Source organism: Boleophthalmus pectinirostris, unplaced genomic scaffold (assembly GCF_026225935.1).
Source record: "Boleophthalmus pectinirostris isolate CB_2022bp ecotype Guang Dong unplaced genomic scaffold, ASM2622593v1 HiC_scaffold_5, whole genome shotgun sequence".
NCBI lineage: Eukaryota > Metazoa > Chordata > Actinopteri > Gobiiformes > Gobiidae > Boleophthalmus > Boleophthalmus pectinirostris.
The window spans coordinates 22,648,654-22,668,540 of NW_026571404.1; the positions used below are offsets into that span (position 1 = coordinate 22,648,654).

Consider the following 19,887-nt stretch of genomic DNA (forward strand, 5'->3'; position numbering starts at 1 on the left):
CATTGGACTTGTATTCGATTTTATGGCGGTGTAATAAAATCAGACTGAGAGTATGAGGTTATACAGGCAGTTGTTATTTGAATAATTCTGCTTTATCCATGGATCTAGAATGAAGAAAACTTAGGATGCAAAAGCGGTTAAGACTTTTATAATCTGTTTTGAACAAGGAAAAACTTCAAAATGTTGCACATAACAGGAAGTCTCTCAAATAGGGAAAAACTGTATGAATCCTAAAATATCTGACTGAATTTAATTGTGTAGTCATTCAATCCATAAAATGCAAAAAGGTGTATTGTGGCCCATGTCCCACCTCCATTCTTCCAGTTGACTTTTCCTGGGCGCTGTGTGCATCTGGCCGGGGGCATGCTCCAGTCTCACTCGGGGCGAGGCAGCTGTGCCTGGGGCTCTTTGGAGAGAAGCCTCTGCTCACTTCAGTCCTGCTGCTGCTGCTGAGATACACAGAACAGACTCAACCCAAGATTTAGGATTCAGAAGAGAACTGAAAGATGAAGACATCTGTATGGAGAATGTAATGTCCTTTTGAGCGTTCTTTAGTGTGATGTTAACTAGTTTTATGTGAAATCTACACAAAAAGCATCTACTGCTACATGTCTAATGGCATTATGGATTACTTGTCATTTCATTTGCTCTTTCTGACTGTATCTGTATCTTGTAGAAAACAAAAAAAAATCTATATAAATAAATCACATTCTTGAGTTTCTTGGTTAATTCATGAAAGTTGACTGCAGAAAATTTTATCAGAATCATGATGCATTTATGCTATAATAAATAAAAATATAATAAAAAGGTAGACATACATAATAATGAACTTAACCATATTTTAAATAATTATAAACAGATTACTGATAAAGTCTAATTTAACCAGCGATCATGTAGCTCACAGTCAGTGGAAAACAATCAGGTTCTTAAACAAAATAGAAATCCTAAAAACAACTAGATCAACAGTATATTCTTGGACCTTGTAAAATAAAGGACACTAGTCTGGGACAGTTCATTGACAAGCAGAGTGGAGAGGGGCAGAGTGGGATGTGAAATAATGAAGACAACATAAAGTGGCTGCGTGTGAGCGGACGCTTTCACATAATAAAAGAGATAAAGTGCATGCATTCAGCCCAGACAGCAGTGCTGTTGCTTTTATAGCTAAATGAAAAGTCCTCTTTTACACAGATTTATTGTTCTCACTTCCTTTTTCTGCACACTCGGTTGGAGTTTAATTTACAGTGGCACCAGTTGCTACGCATAAATAAAAACATAAAGCATAACAGCACATTGGACAATGAAAGACGAGACATGTTCTTTTGTACAATGTCATAGTATTTAGAGATTTCCCTCAGGCAGCAAGTCACTTGTTTTTACTTTGTTTCTAGAGGAAGAGAGGCAGAGATGAAAGAGTCTTTGGAGGTGTTTGCGGGTGTGAGGGCTAACATACTGTAAATGTCAATGCATTCATAGGACAAAGCTACACACCTTTTGGACATGATGGCAACAATGGACTTGATCACCAGATATCAAGCATTGTTATATGCAAATAAAAGGAGAATAAGAGCAATAGAAAACACGATTATGTAAGCCATGTACAATTAGACAAAGGCTCTGGCCTCAATGCATTATCAGGTGAGAGATCTGGCACACACATAAAGGAGCACTGACCTTCAGATACTGGCCTCACTTCATCAGCTGCACCTTCAGAGTGCTGCCGGGCACACACTGGACCAGCAAGACACATAGCAGCTCTACCAAAAATCTACCAAAGATTTCCACATGTATATATGTATATGTATATGTATGTGTATGTGTATGTGTATGTGTATATATATATTTATGTGTGTGTGTGTGTGTGTGCGCGCGTGTGCGCGCGTGTGTGTGTGTGTGTGTGTGTAAATACCAACCAGAACCAACCAGACATAGTGGTGGTGGATAAGCAACAGAGCAGAGTCGTGGCGGTGGACATCGCAATACCAAGCGATGGTAATATCAGGAAAAAGGAACACGAGAAACTAGAAAAACACCAAGGGCTCAAGGCTGGAGAGAGCCTGGAAAGTGAAGGCATCAGTGGTGCCTGTGGTGATCGGAGCACTTGGGGCCATAACCCCCAAACAGCAGATACTGGGAAAAACAACGGATATCTCAGTCCAGAAAAGCGCAGTACTAGGAACTGCAAAGATACTGGTAAGTTTACAATATAAAAGAAAACTCTCATGCACATTTGTGACCGGGAAGGATATTATAATGTTATGAAAATCTTTTAAGTCCAGTATCAGAGTTTACAGATTGTAGTGTATAAAATAGTAACAAAGGCAGAAGGCAGTACACGTTGAAGACACCGATATCTTAGTCCCAGTTCATGTGAGCCCTGCAGGGAGCAGACAGTATTTTGTGGCTTTGATATTGCTGCTGGGAGTAATTCAGTAAGACATACTGTAAAATGTGTGATTGACCGGCTGGAGATAAGCCAGTGCTGTGACATAACATTGTATCACTGATTCAGAGTTCAGGGGAGAAAGCTGCATTAATCTATGGATAATAGATTGCAATTATTTAGAGGCCACACAAATTGCATCTCCAGCATTATTATGAAAGCCTAACTTACTATAGAACATTCTTTTAAAAAAGCTGGTGATGCACCTTATAAACAAGTTGCAACATGATTTCAAAATACTGTGTAGCATAGAATAAAATCAACATACTTAAGTGATATTTATAAAATGAACAACCAGCACTTTAGATTATGAACCTTTGAGGACAAAACCATCAAACGCAATCTCACTACCCTCTCAACCACATTTGCTCCATCACCTTCTTGTAACCCACTTTAAACACCTCCACAGAGCCCTGACCTGCTTTCCGTGTTGTGCCACCTCCAGCTGAGCAGCGGTGCAGTCTTCTGTGGGTCTGTAAAAGAGAGAAATCTGCCCACAGGGAGCTCTGGTCTGGCCCTCATGTGCACTCCACCTCCTCTGTGACCTTTCACACAATACAGCAGCCGGCAGATATTAAACCCGCTCTCCTGCAGGATCAAAGACACCCTTACACCTGGACCTCACAACAACAGTACACAACACTACTACACATTTGTACAACTTGTAGTATTTTATCACAAGAGACAGACACATGGTATACAAAGGCAGCATATGCTTTCCCCATACACCTGTACAGTCACTCGAAAAACTCCAATTACAGTCCTGAGAGACAGAAGATGGGCGCGATAGAGGAGGAGAGGGAGGATAAGAGGATGAGAATGGGGCCTGGAGCAGAAAGCAGAGTTGGTTTTCAAGAAAAGAGTCATCCAAGCTGCCAGTCCGTGTCAGTTCTTTGAGAAAGTAATCCTCTCTCCTCTTCTCTCCGGGCAGATATGATGTCCCATGTCTACAGCGAGCAGTGGTGTGAATGGAGCCGGTGAACTGTCAGGGGATGTCATTTCACTTTTTTACTTGGAAAGAGATACTAGCTATTTTTACATGCACAGATTATTATCTGATTTCTGGAGTTATCAGATTATTGAAATGTCAGTAAACAGTTACATTCAATTTATGTCCGAGAGTTTTGACAAGGAAAATTATCCAAAAACCTGCAAACTAATGTGGCAAAGATAAAAAATTAAAGAAGAGAAGGTTGAAGACTAAATTTCAGTCATTTTAAAATTCATTGTACTTTGTCTTCCAAATACAACAGTCTAAAAGGGCACATGTTACCAGGTGTTTTGATCATGCTTTTGTGCATGTAAACACACAACAAAAATCATATCTGATGTTTGAGTTCTCTGAATATTTTAGTTATCTGATTTTTACTAACCATGTTAAATGTACCCAATAATCAGACATAAGTCTGGATCAATAAAGAGCGTAAATTAAAAATACACACTTCTGGTTAAACTATATAACCATTGCAAGATAAGGTCAGTTTCACACAAGAACCTTTCTCAAGTGATTACATTTCTTGGTGCAAAGTTACCTTTGTTTTATAAAACAAAAAGGTAAAGATTTCAAACGTGGACCTGCATTGACTTCAATCTAATAAAGGCATATCAACAAATCAGCTAAACTGTGTAAGTAAATGTAAGTGAAATGATCCAACAATAACACATCCTTCCTGTTACCGGTTAAACAAACCATTAACTACTTTTTTAAGTCTTGCAAAAAAAAAAACTGTTAAGTCACCCCAAGTGCCAACAGAAGTTCACATGTAGTTTGTGTATGTGAGCGTGCATGTCTTAAATATACACTTGTATCTGTACAGGTGTTACTGTGCACATGTGTGATCATGTAAAGCAGCTGTGATGGGGTCTGTCTCTGGGTGGTCTCACACCCTCCTCCATAAATTATTACTGCACTGCTGCTGCTGGCCTTGAAGTGGGTTCAGGATAGGGTAACATACTTTGGCAGAATACATTTCTGTCAGCCACAATTGTTTAGATTTTTTAAAAAAAGAAAAAAAAGAAAAAAACATCTGGCAGATATCTTTTGAATTCTTGCCTCTCATAAGAATTACTAAAACTGTAATTACTTCAAGTTGTGACTCGTCCCATAAGAACATTTGTCATGGCTGCAGGTCCTCTGACATATTGATTATTTATAATAATGGCTTCTTTCTTTTAGACGCCTGAACATTTTACAACAAGAGTTAAGTTTAATTAAACTTAATCATACCTTTTCGATTTAAAATTACAGATTATAAAAATAAAGAATCAATATTATTTTTCAGGGTGGTGTTTTTTTTTTTTGTTTAGTTTTTTTAATTGAAAGCATTAGTTTGTTTACAACTGTTGCTAGTAAACAGTAATACTGGTGTTTTTTTGTTTGTTTGTTTGTTTTGTTTAAGGACAATTGATTTTGTTCAAACCAGAGCCAATGGCTTAATGAATTAGGACAATTAATCCCGTATTAATACCATAATAATACTAATTATTAAAACTAGTAATTGCTAAATACTGTTCGTAATAATATCTTTACACGAATAAATGCATTTCATAACTTGCAGGACTTTCATAACGCATTAATGAAATAAAGTATTAAATCTCTGCCATTATGCACACTTGTTGACAGACTTCATAAACTTAAATCATGCTGAAAATGCAATAGCGTTGTCATATCTTTATGGTAATATTTATTTTACTTTTTTACACTAACTTAAACAAACTGAGCATGTTAGGAAGGAATGTGGTTTGTCTGGAGATTGCAGGGCCCTGTTAACACAACACTGGTGCACTTAACATAGCTGTTGATCAGGAGGAGAATACACGCTATGAGTTAACCCTTACGTTTAGCCAAGGGAGGTACAATAGACACTCAGACTGCCACAACACAGTTAAAGTCAACAACTGGACGACCCCTTGTGACCCCTTGATAAAGTATTAAACATCATTCAACATCATTCAGTGCCAAGTCATGTCGAGTCTTGTAAAATGCCTCCATATGTGTATATAGTCAACAGATGAGCCAAAAAAGGCATGTACAGTACAAATATAAAACAATACTCTCAACTGTAACTAATTGGAGAGTCACCAGCCCGCAGCATGATAATCCAGTCCTATCCGTGCAATAAAAACACTCACTCTTTCTCATTGGCTGACGACAAATGTTTTGACTCCATTGAAATCAAATGGAACACAGTTTGTGTATTTTCAGCTCTTGGTTAAATCTGGAGCTTCACAACCAATTCAAAACATGGCAGCCAACCAAGTCATCTACTGTGTGTGCGGACTATTATCAAATTCCCTGCGATACTTCCCCTGCTACTTAAAATGCAATGAGAGTCAAGGTAATGTGCTCAACTGAGTAAGACATGGGATCATTTTGATACAAGGTAAAGAGTGGATCGCACCAGGGACATGCGGAAAACCTCCAAGATTGTATAACCTAATCATAAAGGAATGAAAGAGATCCAAAAACATTGAAAAGCTCTGCACAGAGACATTTGTAGTCCAAGTTTTGTGTCTCATTGGGAGTGATAGCATTATTTTTACGCCAAGATTGTATGAGTTTTGGCCATTTGAAATCCCTTTATAGCGAAAGTACTGTGTTAAAGTTATCGTGTTAGCATAGCAAGGGAAAACCCACAAAATACTAACTGAACTGTTAAACTAAAAAATATGAACTGATGTCTGTTATTAAAGTCTACTGGAAATCTCCTTGTGCTTGTTTTGAAAGTTCGTCCCAGGCAACAGATGTTGTTCATTGAGCCTGGCCGTGCTGGGGAAGAGCACCAAATCATGTTTTTTCAGCCCAAATAGCTCACGCACAATTAGCCTGCCGGGGAGCTGTATGCACTGGCACGTTGCTGTGGTTCCCTCTTTGTTTTCTTAATAATTAGCCCTGTTTTCACTGGGGGATTTGTGTGTGTTTGGAAGCAACCTTTCAAGGCTGTCTCATCAAGTCCCCAGCCTGTCTGTGCTCCATACAGTATCCCCTTCTGTCTGTCTACTCAGAGATTTACCAGCACACGCCTTTTTATTATACTTCACAAATTATGGGATTTATGTACATTATGTTTCTTAAAAAGACACTGATAAATATAAACTGTGCTAAAATGACAAAACTAATTGTTGACTTATGGTTTCCATGTACAAAAGAACACATTAAAAGGCATTATATGATGTTTCTCTAAAGTATGACATTCAAGGACCCATTTTATGCATTTTTAAAATGTATATTATAATGTTGTTTCCGTATCAAAAACATAACCAGAGTCCTGTTTTGTTTCCTCATCACATTTTTAACATACATAGAAAACAGTGTGTTCCACCTAATGATGTTATCTGGTATTACAGGAAGTGCTCCAGTGTGTTTTTAAAACCCATACATCTTCACAAGAATCATTTGGTAAATTTCAGACTTTGAACTGCAAATCTCTGCTAAACAAATAGTAAATGGTAGGTGTTAACTTTAAAAGTATAGCTTCATGACATCGCAAGGGGGAATTTCTATTCCCATTTTGAGCTTTGGAGATGTAGACAGGCTAATAATGCAGGATTACTTAAGACATGTGTGAATGAAACAAAACAACTCAGGTATGTTTTTGAGGAAGTAACAGCTTTATAACATGACTTAAAGCTCCCAAGAGTCAACTGTGCAGAATATAGGACTTTTTAACTAAAAAGACAAGCAGGAGGCACCTCCAAGCCAAGTTACATGTCACATTTGTGAAGAAGCAAGGTGACCCCCACACTGTAAGTCTGAAGTAACCAGCAAAGTTACACAGTGCACCTTTTAAGGCAGGAGCCTCTGATTTTAAACTGTAATGCATTTTGGAGTGGTGTAGTTGTAAACACACCTGTCACTGGCTTGTGTTTAGCCAGCGGTCAATAAGCTGAGCGAGAGCCGTATTGATTCACACCTGCTCCTCAATCACCTTGACCCAAGGCGATCTGTTCACATAACCCCTGTTAATTAAAGTCCATTGATAACAACACAATCTCAGCTTATAATGTCTACAACAGTGGAGCTTTGTGCTGCTGTTATGCCTGGGTTACTCTGCATGGATATCAGGGTGGGAAACAGAAGGGACACTTGATACCAATACTACTTATCCAAAAAAGTAAGCATCATCAATATATGATTAAATATTATTAATAATAAAACATATATTATTACATTTCAGCATTATAGGAAAATCTATGGAATGCCATGTGAACTTTATGACTAAATGTGTATCTCAAGTGTAAATTTGTATCTTGAATAGTATAGCCTATTTGACTTACCGGAGCAGCTAGAGTTTATTGTGGGAGTCTCTCTCATTTCTTTTCAGCCTCTGTGAAATAAAAGAAAAATAACAAAATTAAGTGTTGACAGAAATATAGACCAAATACATTACATAGAGTGTATGAACAGTGAATACATACATACAAACATAAATCTTTTTAACAATCTGGCAATGAAACAGGAAAACTTTTACATTAGTATTGCTGGAACTATATTGATTTGAAAAGCTAAGATAGCATGGTAATATAAAGAAACTGCAATTATTTGGAGTTTGAACACACATATTCTACTGTCTAAAAAGGTGTGTTTTTATTATTATTGTGGGATCAAACTGTGTTGAAGTAGTTTGAAATGTTAAAATAGTGACAACACTATGTGATGTAGTGTGTGTGTCTCCTGTGCCCATGCGCGTGCTGTCAGTGCGTCTGTGGGAATGGGGTCACACCTGTGGAGGCTGGCAGAGTGATAAACGATGTTGCTTTAAACTTTGGAGGCCATCATTTTTGTGAGCCGCTGTTTGCCCGACACTGAAGTATAATAGGTCTCTGTGAAGCCCCTTGCGCCCGGTCAGGACACAGGGCTGTCCTCTGTCTGCTATTTATGAAAGGAGGAGTAACTAGCCTTCTATTAGCTAATGACACATTCGGCTTCGATTTACCATAATAGGATAGAGCAGGCCCCTCACATTACGCCTGGCATTTCCTACACGGCTGCTTTGGAAACTTTCTCACAGAGCTCACACCAGTCAAATGCATTCAATCACCCAGAAATACATGAGCTATAAAAATAAGTGCACTGATCTTAACAAACATAATGTGAGTTTTGGTATCTCTTTGATAAGACTCAAGAAGCCATCTGTACACTGTCATATTCATAATATTAATCATTACTCTTACTTTTATTTTATGTATTAATGCCATAGACAGTGGTGGTAAGCCTGTACTGTTGCCACAGCTGCCATGGGACAAACTGACAATCAGCACCTCTGACCACCATAACTTAATTACAGCCAAGATAGATGAAGTGTAATGCCTAAGGACACAACAACAGTTTTGCACTAGAGCCAGTGCTGCCACATTGTACACCTGGTATTCAATGCAGTTTCTCATACTAAACTGAAACAACTCTGCTTAGCTTCCAACATCAGGGTATTCACAAGGTATGGCCACGCTAATATGTTTTAGCAGAATAAAGGTTTTGATGCGATTTTATTGTTTATGTTATTACTACTACTTGCTTACAGTTATACCAATGTACTTGCTTTCCTTAGTGATAGATCATAGGCATAGAGCCTCACAGGGTGTGGGAAGGCAGGGTAGTTTGGGGTTTAAAAATAACTTGTAAACATTAGGCAGAAAAATTGCAAATTGTTGCTTTTGCAGGCAAAGACAGATGAAGAAACCAGGGCACTTTTCTTGACTATTTATTATTATCAGTGCACTTACAATGATTATTTATCATTGTTAGACTATTCTACATGAAAACTTATTACTCTCACATTTTACACAGAGTAGATGTACTCCTAAGCTAAAGCTTGCCATTTTGGACACTAGATATGCCTTTTCATGGCTGTTTGCAGTAACTCATCAGTGTATCCTCTTACCACCTCTCTTATCAGATCAGAGCTCATATCGGCCTATCCTGCTTGTTTTAGGCCTGAAGTGATAAAGTGACATGACGGTCTAGACTGCAGCTGTCTGACAATGAAGCCATACGTAATCTCTACAACATTCATTAACACAGAGACAAGTGAAAAGAATTGTTGACATAGTACACCTCTTTGATTTATATGGGACAGTACAAATTGTTATGAATTTGTTTGGGAAAAATAAGTCAATATTAACCATGTTATGATCACTAAGGACAGCATGCAAACTACAAAACAATATTGTACATTTCCCATATTTGATTCAACTTCTATATTTTTATTATATTTGAAGTAACCTATGAGTACAAGTCTGGGCTCTTTCCAAAGTCACACAGTATAAAACACACAAAAGCCAAACACACACAAAGTAAACAGCCAATGGATATTAATCCAAGCATGCAGTGGCAGTGTATTAGCTCATGATGAGCCCATTGTGCCTGCAGCTTGCAGCGTTTGTTGATACATGTGGTTAGTGCAACACAAGATTAATTTTAAGTGTAGCATCAGCTGTCATTTACATTTGGATATGGAGTGATTGAGCCTTTTATGCTGATTTACTGTTATGAATAGAGGGCTGAGGATGATATCCTCCATGCCTTATGAATGGGGCTATTGTGTTCAACTCGTGCTGCTGCCATTAACTCTTTATGTAATAGTATTATTATAGATCATATTCTTAGATACTTACAAACAGAGAACACATGGATATGGGCTACTGAAATTCTGTAGGAGACAAAAATAAACTGGGCCTACACTTCTAGAAAATACTACTACTACAAAAATCCCAAGAATTCAACTAAGATTTACAACAAAACAAAACAAAAAAACAAGCTTTAGCCTGCATTTTATTAATTAAGTTTAGACCCATCTACGGTGTGAAGGAAAAAAATATGATAATAAAAAACTAAAAGGTTAAGATAAAATAATATACAAATATTATAGAATTATTGCTTTTTCCATTACCCTAATTAAGTTATAGTCAGTAGTTTATTTTCCAGTCTGTATAATACTTCATACAAAAAAATAACTCCCTTAAAGTCTAACCTCGCTGACAAATGAGTTAAAATAGCGAAAGTTTCGACACAGCACCCCATATTTTGTTTGTCATTCATCATGCCACCGCAGCCTAACGTTTGACTTCTACTACAATTACTCCTGTCATTAAAGTCTGCGTGTTGTTGTCGTTTTTTTGTGTGATAAGGGAGATTACCGGCCAAGCGAGGACTAATCTTCTCTCCAATCTGCTTTTGTGGTCGGCGGAAAGGCAAACCTCAGCGTGCCACTCAAACCATGTGCGCACACAGCCCAATGGCACAAACCTGACGCGGCTGTACTGCTGTGTTGGACTGCCCCCCAGTGGCTGCTTGGTGTAGCTGTAGCACAATAATTCTACTCCATATGTTTGTGTACATGTTACTAATTGGGAATATGAATATGAAATGTTAAGTCATTTAATAAAAGTATGATTCTAGGTCTAAATAGAAGTCAGAGAGTCACGACTTAACACGGGGAGTCAGATTCATGCAGCTAAAACCTGTAACAGTCTTCCTGAACATGTGAGACAGGCCTCTGCTAAAATCCAGGCTCAAAACAGTTCTGTTTAGCTATACATATGACTGAAAGGTTTTCATTTTACATTCTGCACTCTTCTTCTCTCTCTTTTAATGCCTCTCTCTCTCTCTTTTTAATTTTATGATGATTATGTTTTGTTTTCTTTTGATTTCTTTTTATTATTATTTTTATGCATTTCTTATACTGTAAAACACTTGGAATTACTTTGTGTATGAATTGTGCTATACAAATAAACTTGCCTTGCCTAATATAGAAAATCAAACAGGCTAAAACAAGGGGCTTTGTGCCATACACATCTAAGTATTTTACAAAAAAAAGTTTCACATAATCTACTATTCCATGTTGATATTTAGGGTAGGCTGAGTCATCTCTCTGGTAACGTAACTATCTAGCAAATACCAATAACGCATAGTGACAAATCCAGAAGCCCTGCTGTTCACCATATAGTTATAGTTATATAGACCCCGCTCCAGCTCCTTTACTCTTCCAGTCCACATCATTCACATCATCGTAAAAGCAGCGGCTCTTCATCACTTTACTGTACCCCACTGCACCCTTATTCTACCGCCCACATCAGAGGCAGCAGCAGGCCGCCCCTCGCCGCCTGTAAACCCTGTCAGTCTCTCACACTCAGGAAAGGGGGATGAGGCCTTATTGATGTGCCATAAACCCTCCTTTTATAGCAGAGGAAACTAGGTGGACAGGCAGTTGGGTGGTGTAGCAGAGGAAAATGCTTTGAGTTGTTTGTCTAATTATTGAAGTACAAATAATATTGTTGTTCTGAGTGGGATTGTTTTCGTCGCTCAGAAAAAAGGCATATCTTCATCATCTCACATGGCTTCTAGTTAGCCTTTTTTTCTTTTTTTTTAATGCAGGGTTTTGGCATCTCGTCTTTCTTACAGCAACAAATGCCAAAAATGCTTGTAAAAGTCAGTTCATGAGTGTTATGACTTAAATAGATGCAGTAACCATATGCAACCTCCTCTAAGCCCAACATTCTTGTTAAAATCGTGGTGTGATAACATGACTCCTACTTTAGCTACTGTGTGACGGGGAAGTGGGATTCTGACCTTTTTACGAGGCCTATCCAGCTGCTCTCCTCCCTTGTACTTTATCTACAGCTGTTGAGGTTTTGCTTGTACACTATTCCATATATTTTACTGAGCAAAAATATTAGAGGTCACAAAGGTACTCTTTAGCCTAATTAAAGACAGAGTAAGGGACATCAAGGGTACAATTTAAGTAGATTAAAATTAAGTAGCCACCCCTCATGACAACAGATTTTGTATTTTACATATTTCATAATTTATTGACAATCAATCAGTTAAATAAAAGAATGAAGATAGCTTGACTATTTAAATGTATGCTGCATCAATTTAAGCCACGTTTTTGCTCAGTCTTGGTTCAGAACTACTATCACAATTATGCAGTTGTATTTTAAACCTGGTTCTGCCTAATCAATAACTCAAATAGTCTTATTTTACACTAGTTTTAGATCTGGTGGTACTCAGGAGGCCACATATTTTCTAAGATAGTACTTACTATGAAAAACCATCAATCTATTCTGATTCTATTATAGATGACTGTACAAATTCATACTATTTAGGCCTACAATACAGAGAATGATTTTCACAAACTCACTAACATATGGGACACACATATGGACAGGTCCTCTGGGTGATCATTTGTCATCTGGAGAGGGATCTACAGTCAAGCTTTTTTTTAATGCCAAAGGCTCGACTTAAGGCATTCCTCCGAAAATTTATGTCCAAACAGCTGCGGTTTCATTCGTCTCCCTAAGAACCCTGAAGACAACGGCATCCCAGGAGTTATGAGGGGGATCTAATCCATTACACACCTCCAGTCCACTCCCAGTCAGCCTATGTGCACATGCCAATCTGTTTACTCTGTGTCTCTGTACTATACTCACTACACACTGCAGCTGGACCATCTCCACAAATGGTTAAGCAGTTACTTTGATGAGGTGACTTTTTCTCCTTCTTCCTCCTCTTTTTCTGGGGCTTAAGAGGCCACGGTCAGCAAGGGAAAAATCTCAGTGTTGCCTCATGTCCAGATGTGCTGTTGTGTCCGGGTAAAAACAGGGACAGAGGAACAGACCAGAGCAGGGGTCAACAAGAAGCTGATGCATCAAAACATTCTGCATATTTCATATGTGACACTATAACATACAGTTTATTCTCGTTCAACCTATGCTATGGTGGAAAATATGAATAAAACTAGAAATTTCACAGAAAATTTGCTGCTATAGTTAAATTAAAGAACTAGGTCAGGAAGACTAGCTGATGATACTGCTTTCAGCTAATGGAATCCATATAAATAAACAAATAAACATGTAACCCCACAATGCTGTTTTTTAAACTACTACTACTAACATATTTATTCACTGTAAATATAATAATTATGCACTATTATTATAATGACTAAGGTTCATATTCCTAAACTGTAACTCTCCTCATCCATACAGCTATACATTTGCTAAAATTTGACTGGCAATGAAGTCATCAGTATCACAGCTAATACGTGAATGCTAAATAAAAAGTTTTTACGAGCCAAGGTGAATGACAAGTGACACAAATGGCTGTGTGGAATTTTTGATATGTGAGAATGAATAGTTTTTAATGAAGGTCGACTTATTATCATGTCAGTTTGTCCTGAACAAATTGTCAAATCAGACTTAGGCTCACAACAGTAAATAGGATGAATATTCTCTGTAATAGGCAACTCTTTTTTTTACATTGTACAGTCGAATAAGAGGAAAAGGCAAAACAAATGAGGAAATATCCAGTTGTTTGCTTTTCATAATCCCTGTTACTGTTTGCATTTATAAATCACTTACATTGGTCTCTATTTTTGATGGCTTTCAGTTCTCTACAGCAGAAAAGAGGCCGTTCTCCTAGCTTCATCTGGCTTGATGAGGTCACTTGGTCTGATGCATTTCACTTCATGTAATATAAACTTCCTCCACACTGGCTCTTATTGCACAGCACAAAACTAAATAAATAAACAGCCACAGGACAAACCAACATTTCTAACTTGTTAGCACTCCCCACTTCAACTTTTGAGTTTGTTTGTTCAAATTTGCTTTTGTGGTGACCCAAATCTTTATACCAAGCATATGTGGTGAAAAGGGCATGCAGAGGCAAACATACCAAAGAGAGGAGAATTGTGGAAAATCCATATTTTTCCAATATGCAGCTAGGGTTGTTCATCAGGCTTAAGTTTGACACACATCTTTGAACAGACAGGAACAACAACCCAATGGAAAAAGTAAAAGGATGGAGCAGGGCAGTTTGGCTAAACAAATATAATTTTTGGACGCTGTTGCTGCCGGGAGGATAAGAAAAGGATGATGAAAAGAATGAAAGAGACATTTCTCCAACTAACTCAATGCCTCAGTGTTTCCTGAGCTTGATTAGAGGGATGTTGGGACTTGCAGTGCATTAAGATTAAGATCAGAGCTGTCTAAAGGCAATTGCCAAAGGGAAGTAGTAGGAGATTCTATACAAAAACTGACGTTAACTTTTAAAGCTTGTTAAAAAAAAAAAAAAAAAGGCTAATTAAAAAAATGCTCAGTTTAAGAGGTTTCTTTAACTTTTACAGACATTAACATCACATATTGTTTGGATCAATATGTAAAAACAAAATTTTGGAATAAAGCATATTGTTTATGTAAAAGTTGTCAAAATACAAAAACACAGATGACTTTTTTTCTACTAAAATCATCTTCTCTTCATTTAAAGGCTCTCTTCCATCTCAACTTGAAACTGGACATAGGAAGGCTCAAATATGCTTAGAACATGTCCAAAACCACACCCTGTCTGTCCTCAGCTCAGCTTCGACCTCTTCCTTTGTGGTGTGTCTGATGACGTCTCTGCTGCTTTCTTGGATGCCAATTTCTTTGCTGAATTCTTCTCCTCTGGATCATATAGCGCGTTCCTCAGAAAGCGAGATGCAGCACCTTTATCCAAACGAGCAGCTTTCTTTTTATCTGTAATCTCTTTCACTTTGTTCATATATGTCCTTATTCTCTCCTGGAAAATAAACAATATTTTAGCAAAACAAAAGACAAATGTTAAAAAAAGACAGCTTCATTCTAAAACACATACCAGTTCCTGTTTGATGCCATGCTCTCTTGGATTTATGCCTTGTGTCACCAAGTACACTATAAATAGTCAAACAAAAGTTAACAACACGTGTACCTTATTCAGTATTGGAATAGTAAATAAATTGTAAAACATGTCTTGAGGTTAAAGTTTAAACTTACTCCAAAACAAAGAATTCAATGTGTAGACAGACATCAGATCAAGTTTTGCCTGCTCCAATGGATCCAGCTAAAAATGTAACACAAAGTGTCCAAATATTACTGAAAAAGGAACATTTTAAAAGCAATTTAGATTCTTTACAAAAAAAAAAAAAAAACATCTCTCACATCTGGACTGAGTTTAGACAAAAGCTTTTATTTTTGAATAATTTCTTTGGAGGATATCATTGCATTTATAACATGGATTACATCGGTTACATGGATGCTTGAACACGCAACAGCTGAACGTGTAAGATGACAATTCATATAGTTAACACAAGATGAACTCTGTTGCTAGGAGTATGCTAGCCTGTACATAATTTCCATGGTAATTTTGAAACAACTCACCTTTTGCAGCAAATCATTTCTGGGCATTGAAATTAAAGTGTCCAACATGCTTTTAACACTTGAAACAGCGGTGTCAAAGCCAGTGAGCTGTTCGTCGATTTCATGAGGATAGTCTTCGTTTATGGCTTCCCCTGCCATCCTCTCTATATACGGTGACAAAACAGCAATTATTTAATCGTAAAACTCTTGCTATTGAGGCAAAATAAAAAATACCAAACCTACCTGCTATTCGTCGTGCCGCAAAAGTTTGGCTTAGCAGACAATAACCTTGAAAACAATCACAATAGTGGCGTTATAAACAACCTAAATAAGTGCATTAGGAGCCAAAAGTACGGGACCATCCAAGATTTCGTTTTAAAATAAATAATCTAGCAACATAGCACGTTGCAGTAATAAACCGGAAATGATCCTTTTTAGATAAGAAAAGATCCCGTTACTCTGCTGCCATCTGTCGTCTGGATGAAAAACAACACCCCCTGAATCAAATATTACAAGTTTACATTACAACATATTTAACATATGTGTTGAGATTAAAATAAATACAAATCAGATATATATATATTTTTTTTTTACATATTAGTAAATGGATGCACTTATGTTATTATTTTAAGGATACAATGCAGCTATGTGCAGGTTGTCATGGTAACGTGGTGATAGCCCGAGAGGTACTAATATGATCCTAGTCAGTTCAAGTTTAGTTGCATGTTACACACATACGGGTTTTACTCATCGCCGCGGTCGCCACAGTTGCTAATCTTTAAAAATGGACAACTGTGATTTAGAAAAGCTGTCTGTATCTGAGGGGAAACTGCGGCCGGACTTCTCACCAAATATCACCACCTACAAAGTCACAGTGGAAAGCGGCGTCAACAAAGTCATTCTAGACGTGGCCACTAGCGATTGTGGAGCCTCTTACAGAATCGTGAGTATATTTAGCCAACACGTTAACAATTTGACTGTATATTTGACTGAAACACCTTAACTTATATTTCAGCGCTTTGGAGACGAATCTCGGGTGATTGAACTCAGTGATGGCTTGAACAAAGTAGAAATTGAAGTGGCAGCAGAGGATGGTACTCTCAAGAAATATTATGTGGAAATCACTAAGCTCTCTGCTAAGATTGCAGAACTGAGTGAGCTTGCCTTGGAGGGAGAATTTCCTCTGTATCCTAAATTCAACCCCAAAACATTTGAATACAACAGTAAGTAGCAATTTTTGGACTGTGTATTTAAAAATTTTCAAAGTAGGATGTAAAATGCAACAATTATCTATTACAATTATACAGTTAAAGCTAAAATATTCCTATATCTTCCAGGTACTGTCCCATTTCATGTCAATTCAGTGGCACTGCTTCCCAGTGTACCAGACAAACACATTCAAGTTAAAGTGAACACAGTAGGCAATAATCAGCTTTTTCTACTCAATTATGGAGACACTTTGCTGGACATTTTAGTTTGCTCAGCAGATGGCACCCATTCACAGGTATTTTTGCTATGTTTCACACTAAATAGACTAATGATATAATATTATTATAACAATGTCTGACATTTTTGCAGGTGTATACTGTGGTGGTCACCAGAGAGCTAATTCCACTAGCTGTTACCTTCAGTGATCCCAAAAATCAATTTGACTATGAATGTCCAGTTTCTCTCAATGCTTTTTATAGACCTGTTTCCATCAGTGGAAGGTGGGGTCTCAGTAATCAAATGTCTGTATTCCTCATAGTCATAACATAATAATAAAATAATAATTTTGAGTTTTGCTTCTTTGCAGCAACCCTAAGCACATATTTTCAAGGCCATATATAGAGATGCTGGCTCGAAGATCCAAAGTTGACCCACTAAATAACAGTCCATTACGAGATGCATGGAAGGTTATTGAAATGAGTCTGGACCAAAAGATGTCTGCTGCTCCTGTCAAATGTTTGTTTACTTATAGAGGTGAATGTCTGAGCCCTGGCTTTTGTTTGCCTTTGGATCTTTAACCTGCATTTGATATCACTTACCAAGTATCAGTGTAGGTCTTCGCTTCATGGAACTCCAACAAAACTAGCTCAGGCTCAGTTTCACATGTGTATTCTGACTTAACTATCAAACCAGTACTGATTACTTCAAACTGGGCTATCAGGTAACACAGTGTTAGTTACTTACACTAACTTTGATCCACAGTGGAAATTACTTGGACACTATAGATCAAAAACTACAAGAATACAATTAATTTCAGTTTTTTGCTTATTTATTTATTTATTTCACTTATTATTTGCTTATTTAACCAACTGAACGTTAGAAAATTAAACAATGAAACATGTTCAGCAACATACAAGCAGATAGCCCACATTTGAATAAATTATAATACTACCAAAAAATAAAAAAGTTCATTGTGCATGTACAAGAGATGAGAGAGAGAGATTCAAAATCATGGTCCTGTAAATACAATGAATTTTTCTACTCTTTCTTTAAGGTTGTGATAGTGAGGTCAAACTATCAGAGCTCGGGTCACATTTGCTGCACTGTCCTCACAAATCAACAGGGGAGTTCAGTACAAAGGTCAGTGACAGTCATTGTCTGAATCGGTGCTTTGGAATCGGCTTTTCTCATCCTTTATTTACAATGTTGCATTGCATTTCAAGAAAGACAAAAGGCTACACTTTAGACAGTAAATGCAGGGATGAAAAAATTTAAATTTTTCTGTATATATTTTTAGCATGATACACAAAAAAACAGACTTGAACCTAAGACAAATTCACCGTAAAAGTTTTTTGTAAAAAAAAAAAAAAAAAATTATTATTATTATTTTTTTTATCTCTTCATTGAAATGGTTGGTGATAAACTTGTCAAATTAAGTAGTAGTTTTATTCTGTATGTTTTAGGATGTCACAGAGACAAAATGGTACAAGGAACACTTTGAAAAGACCAGTTCCCTCTCAATTGAAACGAAGCACAGTGTAGAGGTAATACACACAGATATATCATGAATTACATTTCTGTCATTATCAGCATCTCTTATATTGTTTATATGCTGTTTAGGTTCGAAACTGGGAGAAGAAACTGTACCTAGCAGCTGCTGCAGAAAGTAATATAGAAAAGCTCTGTACTTTTGCTCAAGATCACCTCAAAGTTTATAGTGAACACCTCCCCAAACCAGGTAAATTGATAAACAGGTAGGAGTTTTTTTTCTATAAATAGCATTGTCGTTCTTAACCTTAGTTTACCTTTGTGGTGCACTTAAAAATACATGAAACCGTGTCAGATAGTGTGTCTTTGAATGTGACGTCCTGTGACAGGGGCTCGGGTTACTGGTCAGTGTCTCCCCACTACTTTAGCTGAGCTAATTGTTTGAAGATGAGAAACCAGACACTGATCTGGAGGATTGAATGAAAGTCACTGGAAGTTAGCTGAGAAGTAACAACAAACTTATGTGTGTTTCTCACCTTCCACGGTGGTAGGTCTCTCTCACCCTCATTCAGCTCGGGTCCTCTACCAGAGGCCTGGGACCTTGAGAGTTCTGCGCAGTATCTTTGCTGTCCTCAGTACTGCACTTTTCTACAGCCCCGAGTGCTCCAATCACCACAGGCACCACTGATGCCTTTACTTTCCAGGCTCTCTCCAGCTCCTCCTTGAGCCTCTGGTATTTCTCTAGTTTCTCGTGTTCCTTTTTCCTGATATTACCATCACTTGGTATTGCGATGTCCACTACCACGGCTCTGCACTGTTTTATATATATATATATATATATATATATATATATATATATATATATATATATATGCACAAGGCTTTGGTATTGCATTGGCTAGGCCTGAATGAATATGATTAAGTGTTGAATAATTTTTGTAAACCACTATTTCATATTGTCCAAATAACTAATGACTCCTTATCTATGTGGATAGAAAGAGATGTAATGGCCAGATCACTTTTTATTGACGGAAAGACGTGCTAACTAACCACTCTGCTACTGCAGTCCCCAACAGTCTGACTGATTTTGCAAGATATTTCCAGGTGACATGGTACACTACCAGGAGGGCACATCTCCACTGTATAACCTTGAACAGGCTGCAGTTCACTATGCATCAGCCATAAGACACAGCTCTAAAGAATCTAGACTCCACTTTCTACTGGGGATGGTTCTGGAGAAGACATATTATGCCACGGAAATGTATGGCCTACAAAAGAAGGTATTCTAGATCTGTATGTTAACAATTAACACACATAGAAAGTTTTTTTTGAAAGACTAAGCAGTAAGTGTATAGTACCTCATACAATATTTTTCCCATTTACAG

General features: G+C 37.4%; 1 protein-coding gene and 1 long non-coding RNA gene across 3 annotated transcripts in view; both read right to left on the reverse strand.

Annotated features, from left to right (window-relative positions):
- LOC129411577 (uncharacterized) overlaps positions 1-10,743 on the reverse strand; it is a 63,329-nt gene extending 52,586 nt beyond the window's left edge. The window contains exons 1-3 of one of the 2 annotated variants that reach the window (XR_008633373.1): positions 10,577-10,743; positions 7,718-7,767; positions 311-446 (exon numbers count right to left, since the gene is read on the reverse strand). This is a non-coding gene — a long non-coding RNA (uncharacterized LOC129411577). Of the gene's footprint in view, positions 1-310; positions 450-7,717; positions 7,768-10,576 lie in introns of both variants that reach the window. The other variant, XR_008633372.1, reaches the window with a different exon arrangement.
- A 3,505-nt stretch (positions 10,744-14,248) lies between these two features.
- c1d (C1D nuclear receptor corepressor) lies at positions 14,249-16,030 on the reverse strand. The gene is made up of 5 exons (XM_020921525.2): positions 15,830-16,030; positions 15,608-15,750; positions 15,224-15,290; positions 15,066-15,121; positions 14,249-14,990 (listed from the first exon to the last, which is right to left on the reverse strand). The coding sequence occupies exons 2-5, from the start codon at positions 15,743-15,745 to the stop codon at positions 14,784-14,786; spliced, it is 468 nt and encodes a 155-aa protein (XP_020777184.1). The 5' UTR covers positions 15,746-15,750; positions 15,830-16,030; the 3' UTR covers positions 14,249-14,783.
- Between the last annotated feature and the right edge of the window lie 3,857 nt (positions 16,031-19,887).

Excerpts from the sequence above, each read along its gene's own strand:
- c1d (XM_020921525.2), bottom strand. The coding sequence starts at position 15,745 with ATGGCAGGGGAAGCCATAAACGAAGACTATCCTCATGAAATCGACGAA. Across the intron at positions 15,291-15,607 it reads GAAATGATTTGCTGCAAAAG|CTGGATCCATTGGAGCAGGC; the intron begins GTGAGTTGTTTC and ends TTACATTTTTAG. Across the intron at positions 15,122-15,223 it reads ATTGAATTCTTTGTTTTGGA|TGTACTTGGTGACACAAGGC; the intron begins GTAAGTTTAAAC and ends GACTATTTATAG.